The 21,433-nt window shown below is 28.5% G+C and overlaps 2 protein-coding genes across 2 annotated transcripts; both read left to right on the top strand.

The window, feature by feature from the left end:
• Positions 1–7,336: 7,336 nt before the first annotated feature.
• On the top strand, positions 7,337–8,169 carry OCT59_010659 (uncharacterized protein). Its single transcript, XM_025321752.2, has one exon. The coding sequence runs from the start codon at positions 7,370–7,372 to the stop codon at positions 7,838–7,840; it is 471 nt and encodes a 156-aa protein (XP_025168044.1). The 5' UTR covers positions 7,337–7,369; the 3' UTR covers positions 7,841–8,169.
• Positions 8,170–18,044: 9,875 nt separating this feature from the next.
• On the top strand, positions 18,045–20,204 carry OCT59_010658 (uncharacterized protein; the record flags this gene model as incomplete). Its single annotated transcript, XM_025311953.1, has 10 exons — positions 18,045–18,254; positions 18,327–18,368; positions 18,448–18,517; positions 18,599–18,782; positions 18,860–19,010; positions 19,082–19,218; positions 19,305–19,421; positions 19,486–19,771; positions 19,844–19,987; positions 20,055–20,204. The coding sequence occupies 10 exons, from the start codon at positions 18,045–18,047 to the stop codon at positions 20,202–20,204; spliced, it is 1,491 nt and encodes a 496-aa protein (XP_025166723.1).
• Between the last annotated feature and the right edge of the window lie 1,229 nt (positions 20,205–21,433).

Raw genomic sequence — 21,433 nt, 5'->3', positions numbered from 1 at the left:
ATAATAACTGCACTAGGCTTTGATTATATTCAAGAGTAATGTTGAATTTAGACAGTACACTTCTCTGAGAAAGGTCTTGAATTGCGGTAAAATATTATTTATTTACTGAGAATTACATGGGATATAATGGTTGTTAAACGAAATGCACATCGAAAATGTTAAAGTCAGCATATTAAAAACCAAATTTTTATGGATTATAAGTATCTTCGATTTACAATGCATTATTACTTTTGATCTTATATAACTTGTAAGTTGTGTTTCTTTGTTCATTTGAAACATTACTTTAAAAATAATATAAATGAATTGAGATCCATAAAATAAAATTTTATTTATCATTTTAATTTACCTGAGTCAAATAGTTCATTTTAAGTATATCGTATAATTTGTTTAATTAAATATTAACAGTATATAATTCTCTCGTTAAAATTTTTTATTACCACTTCTTTAAATATTACACGAAATTTAAGAAAAAATAAAAATTTTCATTCACAAACTCTCAGCTAGAAAAAGATATGAGGGATCACTAATTATTAATTATTATTCAAAAAATTCGATATGTGAGGGTATGTGATGAGTACGAACTTAGACAGTTGTATAACTTTTATTAAAAAACCCTTCAAACCAATATATAAATGGGACAAGTAGACATGTGCAAAATAAGTAGGGTATATTTTAACCAGATAATCACCTATAAGAAATTTGCATATGGAAAGGATACGTTTTGTATACATTCCGTATACAAATTCCGTATATTTAATAAGCAATTCATTTTTGAACATTTTTTTTAAAAAACTAATGCATACGAAATGTATACGGAAAAAGGAATGTATACTGAATTTTTAAACTTAATATTTTTTGAGGATAAATTTTACAATTATAACACGTGATCACGTGATTGTTCATTGTCTTGTTACAGGGACGATGATTTTTTGCGGCGGTATAAAGTAAATTTTGTGTGTGATAAAAATAAATTTTGTGAAATTTTGTGATTTGGCCAGAATTATGCAAGGTTGGCCAACATTACTATTCGTAAATTCTGGTCAAATTTAGTGTCTGCCGGAATTATAATGATTTCAAATCCTAAATCAGGCCAAAAACTTGAAAATTATCAACATTTTTATAACCAAATTTTGTGATTTTCTGTGAAATTCTGTGATCACAAAAAATCATCGTCCCTGTCTTGTTATGATACGTTTTTTGTTTTTTTATAAACCCTTTCCTTTCTCTTCGTTATTTTTTTTCTTAGTTATTTTTTCTTTCTTTTTTCTTCGTCACCTCCCTTTAAAAAAAATTTTTTTTTCGTACTTCCCCATTAAAAAAAATTTTTTTTTCGTCGCTCTCCTTTAAAAAAAAAATTTTTTTTTGATTTTATTCTTTTATTCCCCACTCGCCGCCCTTTCTTTTTTTTTTTAAAAAAAAATTTCTATTTCCTCTTTATAAAAAATTTTTTATTTCCCAACCCTGATGTTCTTCCATTTAAAAAAATTTTTTAACTCCTAGCTTCGTCACCCCTCTTTTTAAAGAAAAATATTTCTTTTGGCTTATTCTTTTTTTATTTCATAGGCCAACAGATTTTTTTTTGTGAGAAGATTCAGTTTCTTTTTTCTTTTTTGATCAGTTTGCGAGTCCTTTTCTTTTTGTAGGATGGTTCGGGATTTTTTTTTCTTTTTTTAGGTCAGTTCAGATTTTCTTTTTTTTTGTAAGTTGGGTTCAGATACTTTTCTTTTTGTAGGTTGCTTCAGGTTTGTTGCTTCATAGTCTTCTTTTTTTTTGTAGGTCAGTTCTGGATTTTTTTTCTTTTGTAGGTTGTTTTGGTTTCTTTTTCATCAGACGCTTCATGATTCTTTTCTTTTATGTAGGTCAGACATTCTTGAGTTCTCTTTCTTCTATGTAGAAATTCTGACCTTGGTGACTTGGACAGGTGCAGATACTATATGAAAAGGTTTTGGTTTTAATTAAATTAGATATTCTTATGTTTCTTTTTTTTTTAGATTGTTTGACTTTGAATAAACCTGGACTTATAGATAATTTTGATTGCAATAGGTGGTTTTGATAAGGGAAGGAATTTTCATAACGTATTTGTATTTTGTTTATTTTTATTTTTTATTTAATTTAATAAAGTAGAATTAAATATATGTAAATACAACTATAATAAACTGTAATATAAATAGTAAATTCAGTGGCCAAATCATATAAATTTCATGATAAAATCAGTATATTTAGTGATACAGAATTGTGCATTTTTCTGTATCCTTTCAACGGACTATTATGATACGTTATTTCTAAGGAAAAAATCGTATAAAAACTTTATAAAAAACGTATCCAATTTTTTTATATGGTATATGTTTTTAATGCACAATTTTTTTGAAAATATACATCTTTTCTTATCCTGATAGCTTGGCAGCTTGGCATCAAATTTTAATCCTAATAAGGTTAATAATATTATTGCTTTAAATCTAAAAATAAAGCAAAATCTAAAACTTTATATGTTCAGGTAATAATAAATTATATACAAATTTATTAACAAATACGTGTTTGTTAAAATTTAACGTTTTTTAGCTTTGCCAAGAATTTGCGTAACAGCCTGATGTGTGGTTATGCATTGCTTTTCTAGGAACAAAAATTTTATCATGTACGATTCTTGGCAATGTATCTTTCTGTATATTGTTTATGAGGGAAGAGTACCAAATATTTTTTGGATGCTTTTCAATAATTGACTCTAAATATATTTTATATTCGCATATTCCTAGTCATTCAATCATTTATTATTAAAGAAATTGCGAAACTTGTACTGTAAATATGTGATTTATTATAGTTGGAAAAAAAGAAATGGAAATTTATAATTTCTTTAATTCAGTAAAAGACAAATTATAATTAATATTAAATATGATAAAATTTAGTGTTAAAGTCATATTACAAAAAAGTATATTTTTAATGTTATACGAAAGTTATAGAATAAAAGTTGTATGATAAAGTGATTAGGTTATAAATTCGGTTTTCATCCTTTTCTGACCCGGCCGCCCGGACTTTTATTTTAAACTAATAAAATTTAGTTATCTGATCAATAATAATTTCATTTACCTAAAGATAGCTTGTTATATTGGAAATCAAATTTGATCAGTTGATCTCGGCCCGATTAACCAATCAAATGATTTGCCCAAATATAACAGTTATTCGGCACTTCGTGCCGAATAACTTATTAAATTGTTGTCATGTGCCACTACGTGGCACAATGACAGCCAGTCATTAAACACCTACCCGTAATATTGAATACTCCGCTCTATAATGTTAAAAGTTTTAGGTTAAATGATATCATAATGATTGAATTTTTGGCATGGGAATCCAATTGTAAAATAATTAATAAAATAAATAAATAAAATTGCTAATCCTTTTTTTTCATTTATCAGAATGAGAAATTTTCTTTGAAACAATATGTAATTAATATATTTATAATATCATGTAATAACCGCATGTATTACGAAATCAATAACTATTTTTGAGCCGATTAAAATAATATAAAAAAAAAAAAATTTTTGAATTTGTGATTCTGGGATACGAAAATGATCAACATATGTAACTAGCCCTATTTTGGACAAAATACATAATAAATATGCAATGAAAGCCCTATGATTACGCTATCACCTCCAAGCGAAACTTTTCCCCGTACTTTAATAAAAACAAATATTTATCAAGCATTAAAATGACTGTATTCAATGAAAAATCTAATGACAAACATTTTACAATCCTGGAAGCGGCAAACACATTAGGCTGCTAAAATATATTTTTTAACAAAGATTATACTTAGAATTACCTATCTGAACCTTAAAAAAATTAAAGTTACTAGAGATGTAAAGCATGAAAGTGATAATAAGAATATTAAAAAAAAATAACACTAAGTGTATCCTGAGTAATTAAGCAGCATATTCGAGGGAATTTTCACTTTCTATATATATATATATATATTACTAGGCTTGTTGCCCCTAAATTAAAAGATATTGGCGAAAATATCTCTTACTCAATAATTTCAAAACGTTTGGATGACTGGCTAACATTTGAATACCGAAAATGCTCTTTTCCTTCACAGAAACGCTTCATATAACTGAATTGAAGAAGCAAAGAATAAGTTAAATTAATGTTCTATCAGGTATTCAACATTAATTTTATTAATTTTACAATTTTCAATTTTACGTTAGTAATTATTTATTAAACTATTTATCATCCTTACACTAATGCTTACTAATGCTAACACTGGTCCATAAAGAAAAACATGTTAACCAGGTTTAAAAACACAAAAGATGATGATCGAAAAAGACACTATTCATGTGGTAAAAGGTTTTTCAAGTATTGGTATAGGAATGCGAGGCCAATTTATTCAATACTAAAAGGCTGAAGAAATATTCGTATGAGTGATTTTTGTTTTTAAAGGTATTAAAAACAAGTTTTATTAAATTTAAGTGTATAATAGATGGAAACTCCATATAAAGTATTGTAGTTACAGCAAGACAGCTTCCTAAACACATTAGTCGGCAGAAGTTATAGAGTAATCTAAATCTAAACTCAATTATAAGCATTTGGCAATTGTTAAGAGGAACGTGAAGATGCGCAGGACAAAAAAATTTTTAGTGAATTAAATAGTTTTTTGAGTATAGGGTGAGGAAAGCTTATAATTAATTTTGTCAATTCAATACCACGGTGTTGTAGGGAGTGTATTAATTTTTTTAATAAAATCCGCTGCGTATAGTGACGCATTGAAATATATTGTCACGTGATTGATGATCCCTGCCATTTATGGAGAACAATCCGAACTAATCGTCTCTTTTAAATAAGCGAAATATGAGAATTTTCAGGAAGCGAGGTAAAATCGAATGATACAAATATTTTTTCAGGTGAACTGGCCTAATTTAAGTAAGTTAATAAATAATAATTTCATAACAAATTATATCGCAAAATTCATTAACTAATCTAAACATGTGATCAAATAAGGACTGCAAAAATTTCGATCAAAAATCCGATCAATCAGACCTATTGTGATACTAAGTTCTGATTCATACCTCACTACTATGCTAAACACACGAAGTGAAAATTTTGTTTCGATTTCAGATATATGAAAAGATTTTTTGTAACCTTCACGTATCGAATTTTTTTTTCTATTTTATTATAAAATTTTGAAAAATAATAATAATTAGTGTTAATAAATCATACATTATTTCGTCCCTCATATCTTTTCTAGCTGAGAGTTTGTGAGTGGAAATTTTATTTTTTCTCTCTTTGCCCAATAACTTCGCCCAATAACTTCTGACTCAACAAAATTCTTAGGCCATAAATACACTTGAAATTTAAAATTGGCTCGCTCGGGATCTGGGTTTATATTTTGTTAATAAAAAATTTTATACGTAAAAAACGATTGTTCAACTTTAAAGAGGGTAGTTAACACCTATATTAGTTACAAATCAAATATTTTGAAGGATTGGGAATGCTTACCTGTTGAAAAAAGAAACAAAAATGACAGATTCTTAAGATATATCGATTTATATTATTGGTGGGAAGTAGGTTTCGAAGTGAAATTTAGTCCATCAAAAACATTAGTCGATGATAAGTTTCAGCACGATATAAGCCTGATATGCTACATGAAGGTAAAAGGGGAAGGAAGAAAAGAAATTTGTAAAATCAAGTAAGCAAAAAAGTGACAAAATTAATTAATTGTAAAAAAAAAGAATTATAAATAATATTTTTATCTTTATTTTTATTTTTCCAACTTAGACAACACCCCGAATTTTTCAATTCGAGCAATATTACGTTTTTGTTGTCACGTTCTATAAAATTTGAAAGTGACCAAGCCGAGTGACGTGAACCGAAAATCGAATTTGTGTGGCCTTATAATTGAATCGTTCCCAAACCTTGAGAATAAATATCTCGAATTTCCAAATTTTGTGAGTTTTGGTTTTTTTTTAGTCTTTTGTCTGTACTCAACTGTAAGCATCGATTGATACTGAAATTTTTGCAACCGCAACAACAAAGATTGTATTACTTATTCTAATTTTCTTCAACAAAATCAATCGTCGATGTCATGAAGTTTTACTCAATGAATCGGCCCACAACGTACTGATGATGTTTTTTGATTGATTGTTTTATTGAGGGATTCCGTGACAACACCGTATCCAGCAATTGATGATTTCGAATCATACACTCTCCTATAACTTTCAAATAATATGGAAAGTCAAATGTTAATATAATGTTATATTTCAATTGCATATTGTACCCCCTTAACTCACAAGTGAAAAGTTATTCCTTATGTTTGATAGGAAACGTACAAGGTTTGATTAATGTGTTAATTTTCGATAAGTCACCTCATTGCTCGATATTCATAATCGTTTGTTAATACTCTCGATTTATAATTATCGTAATTGTGACGAACTTTTATTAGATTGTTGTGAAGATCGTAATGTAGCAAGTATAATAACAAAATGTATATTCGTTAACAGAGTATATATATATATATACATATATATATATACAGTATATAATGATTAAGAATTTAAATATATAAAACTCATCCCAATTCTAAATCTTGTACTTCCCAACAAAGCGAAAGTATATTACATTTTATGTTAAAATTAATTACATTGTATATAAAATTATTCCTATAATATGATTTGTTTAACGGAAAAAACTTTTTATTTAAAAAAAATAATAAGATTTAGATGTAATTACCTCAAGGCGAAACATCATTATTATTTAATTATTACTAATTTTTTTTTCTATCTTACAATGGATAATCTAATCCAGAAATATATATTTATGCAATTGCGGCGTTTAGCGCCAGATTTAACCAATTTTGGAATAGCTTTTTAAGCTAAATACTCTTTTCAAAAAAAAACAAATCAATTATTGTCCGGAGCAAAACGGAGTTTCATTTTTGGTAATCATTTGTACAACTCTGTGGTGACTAATTGGTTTGAGTCACTAATAAAAACGTTGATGCTGAGACTAATATTATTTGTTTTGGTTCACTTTTTTTCTATGGAAAAAAAAAAAAATGTTGGATACAACGCAATTTTTGCTGATTATGCATCAGAATCACAAAGTTTATAAAATCTTTGTTTCTCTTTGAAACTTTCCCTTTTTATTTTTTTTTAGTAGCATAATAAAGATAATAAAGGTGCTATGACAGCATAAACTTAGAAAAATTTGGCCTTTATATTATTGTACGTTATTATATTATTCTTGATTGTTCATTTATCAGTTAGCCAAAATAATCGATCGTAATGATTGTAATAATGATTTAATAGTATAAAAAAAATCTATAAAATGAGCATTAATTCCTCATCAAAAAATTCACAATCAATCGTCTTTAAAATAAATTTTCAAAATGAATCCAACACACGATCAAGAAGTTGTTTACGCCAAAGGTTGCACTAATATTGAACAATTAAATGAATTGACCAGCTCGTCCAACCGTTCAAATGACAACTTTAAAATGGCTTTCTTCTATAATCCGCAGAACGATTATCAAATTTACCATATTACTTGTGAATCTTTGAACGAAATCAGCAATAATGAATTGCCTTCTGATCATACATTCTATTATAAACTGGACGATAAAAATCTTTATAAGATAACTTGTATTTTGATTTCACACTCATTAATTGTTCAATTTTTGAATAAAAAGATGTATGGAATTGAACTTAAACAAGGCGATGAACCACAACAAGAATTTTTGACTTTTAGTAATTATCAACGGAATAATTTAGAATCTAATCTGAAGGAGTATTTATTAGCTTCGAAACAAATTAAGAAATCTAACGTTAATGTTTTTACTGACGTTCAACCACGATTGTAATATTTTTTAAGTACAATTAAAAGTTCACTTTTCCTTTATAGTTAAAGTTACGAATATATGCCCTTTTAGGTTTATTCTTTCTAAGTAAATATATCTTTTTATGGAATTATTATGTTAAGTATTATGTTTCTTTTTACAAATAGAAAATTTTTATAAATACTTTGTTTTATTTATACTATCACTGTATCAAAGTAATACAGCAATTGGAAACAAAGAGTTTTTATGCAGTATGCATTTCTCATATAAACAAATAAGGTCTAATAAGTATATATTGTTACTCTGCAGATTAAGTCATCATATGAAAATAAAAATTATAAGTTTAAGTTTAACTGGGCTTTTTTTTTTTCTTTGATAATTATTTTTAAGAGTACAAAAAGTACAAAATATAATTTGAACTTGGACGAAAAGTGTTTTCTTACAAGGATGATATAGTAACGAAGCGTTTTAAAAAATCATTATTCTACTTGAAAAAAAAACGAGAGAGACAATACCTGATTGTTAATATTATTATACTGCAAACATTTTAATAATAATGAAGTAAATAAACAATAAGGTATTATTTAAATAATTAATCTATAATTATCATTATACGGCAGTGATTGTATTGATTAATATTCTAAGCCTTGCCTGGAGGACAGTTGGTTTGTGAATATAAATTTATATGTAAGTGATAAACCATTATAATAATCATTATAAGCACTGTCGGTTTGCTTCATTGAGATAACAAATCATTTTCTTCAATTTTTTAACATAACGAAGTATATACCGAATATTTCGTTGTCGCCGAATTTATCCATTATTAAAACCAATCGGCCAGATCGGTATGATTCAAACCGAATGTGTTCTCATTTATCACTTTTCTTGGGTAATTAAGCTAAATATGAATACCTTTTATTCCGTAAGTTTTTTTTTCGTGGCACCTGTAACGAATATTTGGATTAGCCTAAAAGTGGAAATATTATAATCAACAACGCCTTGTACATGAGTATATTTATTTTATTTTCAGAATCATATCGTTGTAATAAACAAAAATTACGAAAATTAAAGAATATTTGAATATTATCTTATGTGATACAATAACGCGATTGACACGTACAAAATTACAGTACAAGTTAAAAAATATTTCTACCGTGATTGACATCGAAAAGGGGTAATGTCATACAATTATTGTCTAATTGTTAACCAGATCACATCAATGAACACCGGAATTTTTTAATTATTAAGAGGAATTTTCAATGTAAAATGAATATTTATATGCAAAGAATTTCTTTATACTATAAATGTTGTTGTTTAAGAGTAATATTTTTAAGGAAAAGGTAACATTTATTTTTAATAATAAAAATGCGGTCACATAACTTAAAATTTCCTGCAAACACCCAAATCAGCTGACCTACGCCAATGATTAAAATAAGATAACCAAATAATTTTATGCACTTTCGTGCAATGAAAATTTTCTTTCAATGAGCGATTAGTATGGTTCTTACGATAATATTAACCGCATTCCCTTAATAGATTCTCCAATGGTAATAAAGGGGTAAAAAATTTGACCAATTTATTAACACGAAATTCATCACACTTTAATATTTTATTATCAAATATAGGTTGCATGTAGCTAACCATCCATGTACAGTACAGTTTATTATAAAAAGGTGACCAAAGGTGACTCATTTGGAAATCATTTCTCATTTAAATATATCAAATATAAATATTTCGTCATTTATTATTGTGAGACGTTATCAATGAGCATTCGTTCTTTTGATTTCTCTACGCCGAATATTCTCTTTTGATCTTTGTAAATAGTAGCTTCAATCAGAAACCTAAATTTAGTATTGCTTATCTATGACGTGATTAAAAATAATAATTACCTCGATAATATAACTTTTTTAAAAAAAATTATTACCTTATCAAATAATTTAATTTTCGGTGTGTCTTTTGCCTGTATACCTGTAAACATACTTTTATGTTTCAAATTATGTATTTCTGAGTATATACTCTTTTTAGTATTTTTTACGGTTTAAAATTAAAGGAAGTTAATATACTAATCAAAGAACTCGCGCAATAATAATGCATTACGTTACTCAATCCCTGCATCTAATTTAATCCGATCTAATAATAGGTGATACACTTATTATTAGCTGCATATGATAAGTCCTTGACAAAAGTCTGCTGTTATTAGAGCAGATACCTGTTACTTTCACGACAGGTATCTGCTATTTCACGACGGATATCTGCTGAATTTGCGGCAGGTATCTGTCGGATTTGCAGCGGATAACCACTGCGGGTAGCTGCTAGATTTGTGGCAAGTACTGTGCCTGCTGAACTTGCGGTTGGTACCTTACAGGTTACAAATATAGTATTGTTTTTTTTTCTGGCTCAAACTTATTTATTGGTTTCACATTTTAGCAATCTACCGAATTATTGGATCCAAACTATTTTCTCCCTTTCAGAAGTGATCTTCATCGCCCACAATAAATTTTGCTGGAATTAATCGGTATAGATTAATTTTCTATTGTAAATTTGAAGTATTTTCCTAAAATAAAGTTCAATGTAAAAAATAGATTAAAATCCAATTTTTAATTATATAAGAAAAGAAAATTTCTTAATTTACACTGGGCTTTCATTCCCGTATCACGTGACTTTATTAAAAAGTTATGTAAAAAAAAATTTTTAATAAATATAATTTTAAAAGAGACATTCAGTATGTGTATTTTTGTCTGTTCCGCAAGTTTACTTAAAGCGTCAAAGTTAATTTTGAATGAAAATTTTGATTTATTTAACAAATTCTTTTTTTTTTTCCTGTTTTTTCCGTTAAATTTAATTCTCATTAAATGATCAGCATAGAAAATTTACTTTTTTAGAAACCCGCCTATGTACAAATAAATATTTACATAATTCTATTATTACTTATTGTTACATATAACTTAAACTAACTATTTAAAAAATTATTTTGTAATTTCTTTTTATTAATTACAATGAATACTGTGTATTTTTATAAAAGAAAGTAAATAATTTTAAAATTTACATATATCGCCGTTTTCAAAATGGTGTATGCAGTTAGTTATATTAGTTATATTTGAATATGAAAAAAGAAAAACCGAATATCGGACGAATACTGAACAAAAAACGGATAAAAACCGGACGAACATTGGTATTCGAATATAAATCACAAATAAACTGCCCACACCATTTTGAAAACGACGATAATTAAAATGAGTTAAGATAAAGAAAATTATTTAAAATATATTTATAAATTAATAAATTATGTAACTGGATAAAACAAGGTTTATTTTAAATTTATTATTAGTTATTTATTGCATCACAAATCATTTAATAAAATTGCCATACTATTTATTGACGTAAAAAATATAACTAAAAATGTTATGTTACAAATCATTACAAGATCTTTTCTTCCTGTTGAGTCGTCGCTTCTTCTTTCTGTTTTCTTTTCTATATTCTTGAATCACTTCCACTACCTTCTCAGGAGTCGTGTGTTCTTCAATGTTTCTACGTCCAAATTATCTTGTCTAAATTGTTCATCATATCCACAACTTCATCCTCCATAGATAGCATAGTGAATTCTCTTACTATGTTCGGTGACTCCAGTACGTCTTTTTCGTTTGAAGGTATATCAACTTGAATAGGTTTGGATTGTATATTTTCTTTCTTAAAAATAAAATCATTAAAATTTTCCTCCTTGGAGGTATTCTGGACCTTCTTTTTCTATTGAACTTGTAATAGCATATTGCTATCCTTAAAATATGCGTAAAATACTTTTTTTCTTTTAATATTCAAAACTTTTAAAAAGAAAAGTTTATAATGACTAAGTTTTCTATTAAATCCAAATACGGCAAATCTTTTTCTTCACCATGAAATTTTTTATAAGCAGCCTAACGGTACCACTCTCAAATCACTGATAATTTTATATCTGCTAGAAACAATATGATTTTAGTTCCATTTAAGCCAAAATTAATATTCACGCTCTTTAGCCATTTTCTATCCATTTGATCTTTCTTTAAATATATTACTGATTTAACTAATTTATATTTGTGCTATATTTTGACGCTAATACGTCTTACTAGCTCCAAACTTTTTAAAGTAAAAATTATCGTATCATCGTTCCTATTGGTCATAAAATAAAAATTTATCCGACATTTGACCAATTTCTTCTTTTTTAGTTTCTGTATCTCTTCGTTCTTTCTCCATAAGATCATTTCCTTTTTCGCCAATTTTACATCATTTCTTGTCTGAGCCAATCACGAACCGCCGCAGTATCATTCCCAGTAAAGTATAAGACTAGTTTTCTCCCTATGTGATTTAACCTAGGTGACATCACCTATGTAAAATTAAATCATGTAGATTAGTTATGGTTAGGGTTAGGGTTAGGGATTGGGTTGGATTTGCTGGAGTTATTAAATTTGATGATGTCATTTTAAAAAATAAAATTTCCAGTTATAAAAGTTATAAATTTTATTTTTTAGTACAGGTGACGTCACCAAGGCCCCAGTAAAAATAAGATATTTCTTCACATGTTTTTAATAAAAGTTCTACTGTTTCACCGTTTAAAGCTGTATTACTTGCTAACAAGTCAAAATATTCTGATTGCGAAATATTTTCTGGAAAAACTATCTATATTTTTGTAAAATCCTTTTTCAATTTTCGTTCGATATTTCTAAAAATAATAAAACTACTGACTTCATTGAAGAAAAGAGTTTAGTTCTAAGTTGTGATAATATTTTTTCAATTGGATTATCGATTTAGTCGAAAAAAAAATAAAAATACTTTAATTAAAAAAAAGTCAATTTCTTAATTTTTTTTTAAAAAAAGAATTTTTTTTTTTGTTATTATTGAAATTTTATCATTAACAAAAAAAAAAGAACGATTTTTTTTACAATTAAAAAAAAATTACATTTGAGAAACGAAAAGTAGTCACCTGCAGTATAATAAAATAAATATGTAATTAGTAATAGTTATTTCACGGGGAGTCATGATTTTCACGGCGCAGCCGTGAAAATCATGATATTTATGCGACACGTGAAATAACTCTTTTATCTTATGTAGACTAACGTCCAGTGATGGGAGAGAGTGGGAGAGCATGAAAATATCATCAGAAAAATTACAGGCATGAATATATCATCAAAAAAATCACTGGCGACCAATTAGTAAACATGGGATAATGCAAATTATGCAACATCTGATTTAAAAATTTATTTCTCACGTCATGACAATCAATTTGTCGATTATTTCCAAAAAAGGAATAACGTAATTTTTGACGAAAGAAATTTCTTTTAAAATAAACTTAATATCTCACCCAGGGTGAGGAATAAATTCACTCAATTATTAATGTATATCTAATATGACAAGGAAATCGTTAAATAATTTTTTTTTTTTTTTAGAAGCAGAATATGATGAGAAGGAAATGGAAGAATATTCAGAAATTAAGAGTGGAACTTTATGAAAGATTATTAGTCAAAAGTTTTAGATTATGAAGGACTAATTAAGTTCATGTGAACAGTATAACATGAAGCTTTAACTTTCTGGCCGAAATTTTACCAAATTAACGCATTTTAAAAATTTTTAATCATTTAAAAGACAATTCAAATTTGGGACTAGTGGATTATGAAAAATTGGAAATATAGAATACCTGGTTGACTTTATATATTATTAAATAATTTTTTAAATAACTGATAAAGAATTTAATTAGTTTAAATTATATAAATAGTTATTGGTTGGGGAGAGGTAAAATATCGGTCACCTCTGACACGATACTTTATCCACCATAACCAATAACTAGGTTATTGTGTCAGTCACGAAAGATCATGTTATTATACCACAATTACTTATAAATATAATTATTAATATTTAAGACAAAAAGGATACGGAAATTAATTTCAAATTAAAGAAGCAGAAGACCATAACGAAAACTTATCTCCTACATTAATTATAAAATTATGTATTAATTTTAATTCACAATCTTTTATTTAACTGAATATACTGTATACCTTTTAACTGATAATTTTAAATAAACTTAAAAATGACATTGGAATTAAGCAAGAATTGTGCAAATTTAATATATGAAAATAAATTTTATAGATTTTTTAGGTTTATTATAAAATGCATTCTGCAATATTGAGACTACCATAAAAATATTAAAGATAGTCCATCTTTTCAAAATTCATGAAGATCACTTCCGAGAAAGGAAATCAACTAGGCTTGGATCCCAAATATTCCCAATAATTCGGTAGAAAACTATAAATGTAAATCAAAGAAACCATCTTTGAACCAGAAAAATACAATACCATATTTGTAACCTGTCGGGTACTTGTCGCAAATCTAGCAGGAACTGATACCTGCTGCAAATTCAGCGGATACTCGGCGCAAAATTCAGAAGTTATCCACCGTGAAAACGGCAGATATCTAGTAACAGTTACAGTACCTGCTGCAATAGCGGCGGATTTTGGGCTTGCCATATACGCGCAGAGTGCACATTATTCATAAAAATTTGTGCACATGAAGTCATATGTCTTAATCACATGCTCAGAATTTAAATGATGTACGCTGCGCAGTCTACTGCATGCAACAATTGCAACATGCACCTGTTATTGGCTTCAGTGAAAAAAAAATAGTGATGTGCATTGGAATCTCCAATTACAAGCCTTCCAATGCAATAAATTTTTATTGGAAGCTTCCAATGCACATAGAAATGTATATATGTATATATAAAACCTAACATGCGTTGAAAATGATTGGAATATTGGAATCTTCCAATGCACATCACTGCCTGGAATATTAAAGGCGAATTGGAAACAAAATGAAACCTTATTAATTACCATCATTAAAGAATCCAATCTGAAAGGTTTAAAGAATAAAAAATATTAAAAGGAAAAAACTTATTTAGTTATGAAGAGCCTAGGTAAAAGACAAAAAGAAAGATATTGTTAAAATGAGAATAAAGAAAATGAAAAAAATACCGTATAACACTGCCTAAAAGACCCCTCCCCCTTAGAAGTACTCCCATATAATATTTTTTAAAATTAGAATATTTAACCATTTCATATATTAAATTTGATTGACAGGATGGACATACACACCCGGGTCTAATTCAATGTTACGTTTCAAATTCAGTAAATTGATTTATACCGGGTATTTTGCAGTGCTATACGGTAATAAAATACTTATTCCCATTTTTTATGTCCATTTCCGTCGTTTAACCTTCTTTTTATTTAATGTTGATAAAATAGGAAACAAGTGAATTTACCCACCACCATCTTGTTAAGTCCAGCAAATTAGAAACTGGACGAATGAAATGGTTGAAAGCACTTACCTGCTACTATTTATGAACTTATTGAATTGTACTCTACATTTTTTCAAAAATAAATATATAACCAAAGATCGATTTAATGCATAATATTTTATATACAAAAAAAACACACTCAAAATTGATTATATAACCAACGCCTCCTAACGGATGCAATTTGCTTGACAAAATTATATCCCGACCATGATTACGATCATGGTATAAATGCAAACTTCCTTTGATTATAAACAAAATGAACGAAGTTGTAAACTATATAGCTATGAAATAATCTCCAGATGAGTAACAAATTCCTTCGTTTCTGTATATATGTTCAATGTTAAACTAAAAATTCGAGACTTAGGATAGGGCGTTATTTTATTAGTTTTTTTAGCTTAAGTCTTATTTAATTGATCCGACATCCTGATTAATTCCTTATAAATATTTATAATTCCTCTTCAACACAGAACCTATGTCATTTAGTTTGCCGTTTTCAAACAGTTTTTCAACCATCCTTCCTTTTATACATCGTGTATATATATATATATATATAGTTTGATGACAATTACGTATGTAGCTTCGAAAAAGAAAAATAGGCGTAAAAAATTATATTAGAAAATATTAAAGGTATTCATTTCAACTATAATTGACTCAAGTTTTGCGAATTAACTTTTTTAAACATTTTCAATTGTTATAACGGTATTAGATCAAACTAATATAAAAAAATAATATTGTTTTCCGAGAATTTTATTAATTTATAGTAAACGATCGTCAGATTAAATTTCTTTTTCTGATTTAAATCATAATGATGATTAATTGTGTGTAACATAAAATGTAAATTGAAACTAGGAAACGGGAACCGTTGTAAGTCCGGAGCGAAGTATCATAATAAATAAAGATGTTACATAAGAATGATAGCGATTTCTACTAATTAGCAGCATGACGCCTTGGAATTCCGGTAATTTTCTGCTGATTAATAGAATAACGCCTTAATTATGCAAAGTAATTTTAAATATCGTATTCAACAATTTATATAATTCTGATTTCTGAAATAAGGACTTGTATTTTAAAATTTTATATTATTTACAAAAAAAAGTTATTAAAGTCATTTTCCTTAATATTTATTTAATAGCATCCGACATTTAGTTTCAATAGAACAAATAAATAATGGATCACTACAAATCAAAAACATGTTAGTGCCGCAGTAGAAACTTACATAATTATTTTTTGTAATAGTAGATTATTATTGTAAAATTAACTCGTATAAGTATGTAATTAAAATATATGAAATCGCATAAATTTTTTAGGAATACACAACCATATAGAGGAGTGGCCTGTCAATGTAAAGTATCAATTTATCATTAAAACCAACACAATAATAGGTTGATCAAACCAATAAAAAAAAAATTTTTTTTTCATTTGCGTAGAATGAAACTTACAAATAAACATTTTATTTTGGATAAAAATCTTACGTAATAGAATTTTATCAACTGATCTCTGATTACGGTGTAGTTTGTGACATACCTAGTGAATTTATTAATTGTGGGCGCAGTATTATATTTAAGTGTATAATTTTTTAGTGTAATTTTATTCACTGCGGTCCGGAAAGACCTTAAACTATCATATCATGTGCTTGGGGATCAAACTCAGATGGCTTTAGACCTGAATATCTTACCACATTAGGGTTACGTTCTTATTTTTTTTGATCAATAACAATTAGTCTATATTCTTATTAGTCTATTTTTGTGTTCGGACTTTGGATAAGAAAAGCTTATGCCGTCCATAAATAAAAACGCGAATCACATCATCAAATTTTCCCATGAAATGTGATTTTTTTTTTTTGCAAACAGTTTGATACACTTCTTCTTTCGTAACTGTAAAGTGTAAACGTTATAATCTAAGCTTCTTTGATCGAGGTAAGCCCTTTTAAATTTTATCAATAGTTTTGTAAGAAAGAAGGACGCGTCAGCGGTAGGCTGTGTTCTATCGGAAGCCGCAAGTCATCGTCCAGTGGGTGGCCGGCTTACAGAATTATTGAGTGTAGTATGTTGTGAACGCAAAGCGTCAGCGGTAGACCGTGTTACTATCGGAAGCCAACACCCTATAAAAAATTTTATCCGTTATTTCTGTAAAACTCCGTAAAAATGAGCCTTTCACGGATCCATTCACGATGATTCGAAAATTCCGTGACATAAGGTCCGGAAAATGAGCCTTTTACGGAAAAAGACGGAATATGAAAAACGGCCGTTATTTCTGTAAAACTCCGTAAAAATGAGCCTTTCACGGATCCATTCACGATGATTCGAAAATTCCGTGACATAAGGTCCGGAAAATGAGCCTTTTACGGAAAAAGACGGAATATGAAAACGGCCGTTATTTCTGTAAAACTCCGTAAAAATGAGCCTTTCACGGATCCATTCACGATGATTCGAAAATTCCGTGACATAAGGTCCGGAAAATGAGTCTTTTACGGAAAAAGACGGAATATGAAAACGGCCGTTATTTCTGTAAAACTCCGTAAAAATGTGCCTTTCACGGATCCATTCACGATGATTCGAAAATTCCGTGACATAAGGTCCGGAAAATGAGCCTTTTGCGGAAAAAGACGGAATATGAAAACGGATCGACTTTTTTTACAGGAAATAATGGGGTTGTCAAAAGCCATGTTCGTTCACGTCCTTAAAATAGATGAATGAGTGGATGAGAGTATAAAATAAGTGGGAATACTATAATATATTTATAGTGATCAATCAAGCGTGGACATCACGTGGTCGAGAACGGCTTTAGACATCCCAGTGGTGGCCGGCTTTGTGCAAACAACAACACACTTCAGTGGCTATTGTCTGGCTTATTATCAAACAATGCACTTAACACCTTACACTGTTTTTGTTAGAATTTCCATTTTATACCGAGATGCCGTCAAACGTAACAAAAAAACAACGAAGCATTGATTGGATGTTCTCATGCAACAATCCTACACCAATAGAATTCTTTCGTTTTATTCAACCAACACGTAAAACCCGTGCGATCGAAAATTATGGAAAATTTCTTGAGCAAGCTATCGGCTTATGTGAAGACCCGCGTAAAGTATCAAAACTAGAAAACGTCAAAAAAACTTCTAATGTACGCGTTTAAATGTTTTTGCTTAAAGTGTATTGGAAAATAATTTTAACGTCTAGTTTTTTCATGAAATAGTGTGATTCGGATTGGAATATATGGCTAATAGAGAAAAGAGCGGTATGTTTTAACCATAAGCCTTCAAAAAGTTCGCAGTTAATCATTATGTGTATTTCTGACAGAAATTGATGTCTATCAGACGAATACAGAAATTCATAGAGAATTGAACTCAGTCGTAAGTAAGAAGGCGCGAAAACGACAATTGAAGAGTAAGTTAGTTAAATTTGTGATTGATCGCGAAACATTTACGTAGGTACTTATAAATAATTCTCAATAATTCTCAATTAAAGAGCAAGAGGATGACGATGAATACGATGAAGATATAGAAAGAGCTGTGTCATCGAACGAATCTAGTCCATATTCAACTAGTTATGTGTCATCAAACGAATCATCAAATGAATCTTACTCAGATTCATCTTTCTTATTACGTCTTTTGAAGAAATATTGCGAAAAAGAATCAACTTCGCTTTATGAGTAAGTCGTAGTAATTGGTTAATGATATCTTTGACTACTACTCATTTTTTGCTTATATTTTTTTAGCCTGCCCACAGTTTTATTATAGATCTTTCGCCCTCTTTAAAAATAAAAGGGCAATTTAATAATGGGCAGTGGACCGAGTTAGTTAAAAGAAGACCTGGCGTGGTCAAAAATACCTATCATTATGAAATTGAGCCGCTTGTTGCTCATTTATTTAGCCAAGACGTAAGGATTTGTGGTTAGAAAAGTTGAGTAATTTGGTCTCTTGATAACTTTTTTTCCTTTATCTTACTTAGATGGATCTTTCACAAGCTCGTGAAAAATGGCACGAGCTTAGAAATGTGGCTGCACCTACATATAATGATGGATTCTCTTACGCAAAAAATGATTGGGATAAAATAAAGCGTTGGGTAGAACGAGTAACGGGACAATTGTACGTTGTTGAACTCATTATATATCGTGCAATATGCCAATTTTTATTATGTTATATAATCAGCTTTTTTTATTTTATCATTATAGCCTGGACGCATTTGAGTCCCCTCGAAATGACTGCCATGAACGTGAATGGACAGGTGATTATATTATTCCATTGATACAAGGAGCTTTGAAATTAGATGGAAAATTTCGTGTCCCGTGGTAAGTTGCGTTATTATACATGCATGCACAATATATGAACTTTTCTAATCCAAATTTCGTTAAGGGGTGAGGTTTCTGTCCTTGCAACTCTACGTCGTCGAAACAATGATAAGGATATACTTGCTGAACAAGTAGAGCGAGGTTATCAAGTAGATATATTATGTAATTGTGAGCAATACGAGATTGCTTGTGCGCTGGTTTGCGGTGGACCATATTCTTACGATCTAACCAAGCTCGCCTCGGATGAATTCAACCTCCCGAGAATTATGAAAGACATGCTTGATGATTTAGAAATGAAGTTCCTTTACTCTGGAAAGAATGGGATGGAACTATATATTGTTGAGATACAGGTGCAAAAATTATTCATACTCGAATATATTTAAGAGATGTCGTACTTATATGCTTCACTTATATTTGATTAGGCATATATGACAGAGGTTCGCATCTACCTTATAGAAAAACGTGAAATATATTTCTTCCATCATTTAAAAACGTTCAATCTTCCACTTACGTTTTCAACTTACAAATCTCTGAAATGCGCATTAAGAGTGGCATGGTATATTCGAGTGAGTTTTTATCTCTTTATACCAGAATAACATTGAAAATTTCTGATTATTATTTATAAAATTACAGGGTTTGCTTAACTCATTAGTTCAGGAACTTAATACTGTCAATGCTGGTGATGACGGTGGATTTAAAACACCACCTACAACATCATCAGTAAATAAGAAGACTATGCAAACACCGTCAAAGCAACCAAAGAGAAAGAGAAGAATAAATTAAGAATTGATTAATTTTATTAATAGAGATGTTCGATTTTAATTTTCCTTCATATTATTTGATAATTTAATTAAATTTAGATTTTTATTGCTATTTGCGATTTATATAATTTATAAAATTTATTCATTTATTAATTTCGCCATTATTAAATTCATCTTTTAATTTATAAAAACATTTAACAATTTTTTTTTAAAAAAATTTTTCGGTTTCTAAACCATGCTGTAATAAACTTTTTTAAAATTTTATAAAAACGTATATTATAATTTATATTCATATTCAAATATAATAATTATTCAATAAAATTTTAGTTCACACGAATCAATTTGGACGATTCTATAATAAATAATATATATAATTTTTTTAATAAATCAAATTCATGTAATATAATATATTTTAATAAGTAAATTCATATAATTTTTTTTTGATAATTAAATTCGTATATGTTTTTTTAATAACTCGTATAATGTTTTTTAATAAATATTTTTTTTTAAATATTTTTTTTTTTTTTTTGGTAAACGTATTTATTATTTCATTTTAATAGTCATTAAATACAAAAAAAAATTACATTGAAATTTAGTCTAAAATTAAACTAAATCTCTCCATACCAAAACTTTAAACCTCGTTTAAAGTAGCAACTAACGTGCTATTGTAAACATAAAACTAGACTAATCCAAGTATTTACTAAATTATCAATTACCTAATTCGCTATATTAGTTCAAACTTCAAACTAAACTATCTAATCTAAATACGTCGCCCTTTGTTTTATCTACTAAATCTATTTTTAAATCATTTTAACTATTTTATCTGGGCAATTAGGAAACATGTAGTGTATAGAGACCCTTGTGTGTAGTGTATGGTGAAATTTAGCTATGTACGTATGGTTGCACTGAGTGTACTGTACGTACATACATGGCAAATAAATAATAATAAATATTAATTAAATCAAAACGTACGTACGTATGAATGAAATAAGAGACCAAACGCACGTAAATACAAATGATAAGGCGCAGCCGCAGTAACTGTCTACACTAGTACTAGCCCAGCCACACCGGCAATTTTTGCACAGTCACGTGATCTATTTTTAATTCATCACATCGTCACGCCCGAGCCTTGTTTCACTGTTTATAATTATCTGAGGGACTTAGTTTTTTTCGAGTGAGTAAAAACTTATTCGTCACGCCTTTATTCGTCACTTTGTTTTCACGTGTTAGTGCATAACGCCGTAATGCGGC

The sequence above is a fragment of the Rhizophagus irregularis genome, chromosome 19 (assembly GCF_026210795.1).
Source record: "Rhizophagus irregularis chromosome 19, complete sequence".
In the NCBI taxonomy this organism is placed as follows: domain Eukaryota; kingdom Fungi; phylum Glomeromycota; class Glomeromycetes; order Glomerales; family Glomeraceae; genus Rhizophagus; species Rhizophagus irregularis.
This window is presented reverse-complemented; position numbering and strand designations above follow the sequence as displayed.

Coding starts and splice junctions, on each gene's coding strand:
- OCT59_010659 (XM_025321752.2), top strand. CDS start 7,370: ATGAATCCAACACACGATCAAGAAGTTGTTTACGCCAAAGGTTGCACT.